Source organism: Electrona antarctica (genome assembly GCF_951216825.1).
Source record: "Electrona antarctica genome assembly, chromosome: 3".
Classification (NCBI taxonomy): Eukaryota; Metazoa; Chordata; class Actinopteri; order Myctophiformes; family Myctophidae; genus Electrona; species Electrona antarctica.
Window position 1 is genome coordinate 49261265 of NC_136808.1, and position 5000 is coordinate 49266264.

At 44.0% G+C, this 5000-nt stretch overlaps 1 protein-coding gene across 3 annotated transcripts in view; it reads left to right on the forward strand.

Annotated features, from left to right (window-relative positions):
* Positions 1 to 5000, forward strand: part of spata17 (spermatogenesis associated 17) — an 80192-nt gene that overhangs the window by 45077 nt on the left and 30115 nt on the right. For all 3 annotated transcript variants that reach the window (XM_079496953.1, XM_079496952.1, XM_079496954.1), the window contains one exon: positions 40 to 273. In XM_079496953.1, the coding sequence (XP_079353079.1) occupies positions 40 to 273 (234 nt within the window). The remainder of the gene's footprint in view (positions 1 to 39; positions 274 to 5000) is intronic.

Below are 5000 nucleotides of genomic sequence, written 5' to 3' on the forward strand. Positions count from 1 at the left end.
TCTCTCTCTCTCTCTCTCTCTCTCTCTCCCTCTCTCCAGCGCCCAGGGGTTTTTAACTCTCCCTTCAGACCTTTCCCTCATGAGATGGAGCTGGTGCTGAGACAGGCCAGGCCCCCGCCCACCATCAGACTCTCCCCCAGGAATGGAGACGCTCTCCTGGGCCGGCCTGGCCCCACAGGTCCCTCTCCCCCGGGAGGTCCCTGGATGAAAACCGCCTACTACTGCTGCACCTCCAGGCCTCTCCTGCCCCCCGTACATGGGAAGAAACCACAGGTGAGGCACCCTGGAGCCAAAGGTTGGTTTGACACGCACGCTCACACTCGCGTGCGCAAGGACACACACACACACACACACACACACACACACGCACACACACACACACACACACACACACACACACACACACACACACACACACACACACACACACACACACACACACACACACACACACACACACACAGATGCATGGATGGATGGATGGATGGATGAGAGAGAGACTGCGAAGGCAGGATGCAGGACGAAACAATTAAAGAGAGGAGGAGATAAAGAGACAGAGAGAGAGAGAGAGAGAGAGAGAGTAACTGCTAACAGCATGTCATGCTAATGACGCCCCCCTGCCCAGATCCTTTAAAGCTGCTCTTAAAGAAGGATGACATCATTAAAGTGCGACACATGGCTCCCGTGGGGAACGCCTCGCATGGACCTTTACCATGTGTGTCTGTGCCAGTATAGGCATGAGGCCCTGTGTACGAGTTTCTGCACAAACATTTATGTATTTCTGTGTGCATAATATGAGATTAATCACTCCCGAGCGCAGCTCCAAAATGTGTTCTTTTTTTTGTCGAAAACGAGCTATGGATTAGTGGCAAGGGAATATCGCATGCACGCACGCACGCACGCACGCACGCACGCACGCACGCACAGTGTAAATCCACCCAGAAACAGATTTGCGAATGTTGCTGCTTATGAAGCAAGTTTCGTTTAAGTTTTTTTTTTACACGGACAGAGGGATTACGTGGTCCTAATCTGTATGTGGTTAATATAATACTGAATCATTTAATAATTTAAATAGAATATTAGAACATGAGAGGGAGTGTGTTATAGAGGGTATGCGCATGCATAAAGTGAGTGGCAAAGTGAGTGGCAGAGTTTAACGTTGTTTAATGCATTCAGATAGGACTTTTCTGTGTGGTTGTATGGGCTGTCATTCAGATAGGACTTTTCTGTGTGGTTGTATGGGCTGTCATTCAGATAGGACTTTTCTGTGTGGATGTAGGGCTGTCATTCAGATAGGACTTTTCTGTGTGGTTGTATGGGCTGTCATTCAGATAGGACTTTTCTGTGTGGTTGTATGGGCTGTCATTCAGATAGGACCTTTCTGTGTGGATGTAGGGCTGTCATTCAGATAGGACTTTTCTGTGTGGTTGTATGGGCTGTCATTCAGATAGGACTTTTCTGTGTGGATGTATGGGCCGTCAAGGCCAGAAAGTAGGCGTTCCCGCATGACTTCCCGGTGTGATGATGATGCATATGCACGTGCATATACGGTATACGCTCTATTATGAACAACAGCATGGTGTTGCTTTTACAATTTACAATTTAGGCATTTAGCAGACACTCTTAATCCAGAGCGATTTACATTAAGCAAGAACAAAAGAATGGCAATACATCACATACATAAAAAGTAGTTATCATGAAACATGCGTAAGCTAAGAACGTATCAGTGGAATATATCTATAGAATGAAACTATATAATCTATACATATATACTATACTATACTATACTATACTATACATATACACTACAAAGTGCTATGACTACATACAATTCAATTCTAGTGCTGTCTACATACTGTAACATAAAGTGTTATCTAAGGGGCTAGGGCACTTTTACACTCAAGAGTAACACAGTTGTACTGTATCTTATCTTATCTTATCTTATCTTATCTTATCTTATCTTATCTTATCTTATCTTATCTTATCTTATCTATCTTACTACTATAATTTGAGAGCCCTGTGTGTTTGTGCATGTGTCCGGTGGTCATACAGCAGACCAGTAGTCCCACTGCCTCCAAACTTCCAAATGCCACTCGTGGCTCTTTGCTTTAGGCTATGGCTACTTTCACCCCCTTTTAATTTGTAGCATTTGCATAAATAGCCAGTTTCTGACCCACATTATGGCCTCCGGGGGGCAGCTCCACTGTGAGCATGTGCCATCGACAGGAAGCTGCAGAGAGCACATTATGACCCCTTCCTTTCACATCAAGTGGAAAGTGAGTAGCTTGAGCTTCCTCTGGGTATGGTAGGTGGGTGGGTGGGCTTTTTGTAGGAACTCCTTGTAAAACGGGAGGGTATGCATGGGGGGGACTTGTGTCTGCTTGGAGGCACTGCCTTGGCCGTAGCGCCATGCAGGATATGCCATTATGCCAGCCATGTGAAGCACGGTGAAGCAGATTTTTGAAGCAGCTTTCTGCTTCTACGGGCCGACGGCGTGGAACAAACGCCCACTGTACCTTCGAAAGGCAGCCTCTGTAGACATTGTTAAAGCACAGCTCAAGACCCACTTCTACACTCTTGTATTTAATTGATCTTTTAAATGTTTTGTTATTCATGTCCTCACTGTATTGCATTACTGCTATTATTTTTAATGTTTTATGCCTTGTTTCTGGGCCTTCCTTGGTAAGGTGTGAGGGTAGCAGCCTCTCAGCCAGAGGCCGGCCGTGGCAATTCTCACTAGGACTCAGTGTTGTTTTTGGCAGCAAATTTAGTTTAGTTTAGTTTAGTTTGATTAGTCTCTTGAATAGTTTTCATTTAGTTTTAGTCACATTTTAGTCACCTGTTTTAGTGTTAGTCTAGTTGTAGTCGACTAAATATCATAAGATTTTAGTCGACTAAATCTACAGTTGATTTAGTCGAACAAAATGTATTTTGGCGGGCCTTGATGCTGTCATAATGACAGATTATTCCACTCAATGCGTCCCGTCGCAGTGCGACGCGTTGTGAGCTTGTATATATCTGCTATTTTCAGCATGCAACTAATTGTAAAATGACTTATACTGGATCTCTTGTCCACTAGTCCCTTCCTAACATTTTAGTCTAGTTTTTATTTGTCGGTGAAATTGTCAGTATATTTAGTCTCAGTTTTAGTCATCATGGCTTAGTTTTCATTTAGTTTCTGTTTAGTTTTCGTCAGTGGAAAAAGGTAGTCGACGAACACTTTTCGTCTTAGTTTTAGTCGACGAAATCAACACTGCTAGGACTTGCAGGTATAGGTTGTGATGAACGGCTACAAAGAGGAGGTACAGAAAACAAGTCAAAGTCAGTAGAGCTGAGTTGACTCTATGCAATGACAAAGTCAGTAGAGCTGAGTTGACTCTATGCAATGACAAAGTCAGTAGAGCTGAGTTGACTCTATGCAATGACAAATGGCCATTTGATAATTTATTGACAAAACAACCCACGATAGGACGATGTGTGTCTGTGTTGATGTTTGGTTGTGCACATCATGGTGTCATATACAGTACGAAGAGACACCGGCCAACCCTAATCAGCTCACGGTCAACCAAAATGCAATTGACAATTAATTGCATTACTGATACTTTTTAACGATGACTTAATCTTATAGCTGTCGCAATATTAACGATTCTCTGGCAGATGAAATCATTCTCAAGTCAGCTATCTATAAATTCCAGGAATCCGGCCGTCTGCCCGTTCATGAAATCAACTTCACACTTGAGGCTGCGTTGCAGACAGTGTGTGAAGTTGATCGGATCAGCTGTCGGTTCTCCATAACGGGCTTTAAACTTAAAATATTCAAGTGCTTATCTATTTAAGAGTCAAATCTGGACGGATTTAAACTTACATAGATTGTGCATTACATTCACCCATTCACACACACATTCATACACCGATTGCGGCGGAAGCCATGCAAGGTACCAACCAGCACATCGGGAGCAATTTGGGGTTCAGTGTCTTGCCCAAGGACACTTCGACATGTAGCCAGGAGGAGCCGGGATTCGAACCGCCGACCCATGGATCATTGGACGACCTGCTCTACCTCTTGAGCCACAGTCGCCCTGTATTGCATGTATTGCGATGTATTGCATGCCAGCGGCGGTGGCTCAGTGGCTGGATGGTAACAGCAAGGTTGCCAGTTTGAACCCGGGCTCCCCCAGAGTTAGTGTCAAAGTGTCCTTGAGCAAGACACTGAACACCTAATTGCTCCTGATGTGCTGGTCAGTGCCTTGCATGGTTTCCGCCGCCATCAGTGTATGAATGTGTGTGTGAATGGGTGAATGTAATGTAATCTATGTAATGTAATCTATGTAAAGCGCCTTGGATAAAGGCGCTATATAAATGCACCATTTACCAGTTTAACAAGCTGTGACCATGCTTTGGGATACAATTAATAATAATAGTTTTGCAGATTAAAAATTGGAATTGATATTTTCCCTTTGTGTCATTTTGATTGGATTGTTGCCCGTTCAACTGATAGATCCGCCCAGGTGAATGGATTTTTACACCCCTATTAACCATGCAATGATGTTTAGCCTGGTAGTATTGACTTAACTAAACTAAATATAAAGCCATCAATTTGAAAATAATCAATGTTTATGTGTGATATATGGTCGAACCTGCGATTAGACAATGACTGAAATGTATTATTTAATTAATTTAAATTAAAGGAGCATTCAGTGATTTGGGTGATTTGGAAAACCCCCCGGTCCGCCCCGGTAACAAGATATATGCACATGCACGCACTACAGTGGGGGGGACACACGACACACACCACGGCTCGATCATGATTGGCGGAAGGCCCCTCTCTATCCTGATTGGATGAAGGCTGGGCCACCTAGCCAAAAAACGAAACCTAAGGTTTTTTGACCCCCAGGGGTTAGCTGGGGACACGGAGGAACTCCCTGTCCCCTAGTAGGGACAGGGAGTTCCTCCCTATAGTAGGGAGGATTATCACAACAAAACAAAAAAATAAGTGATAT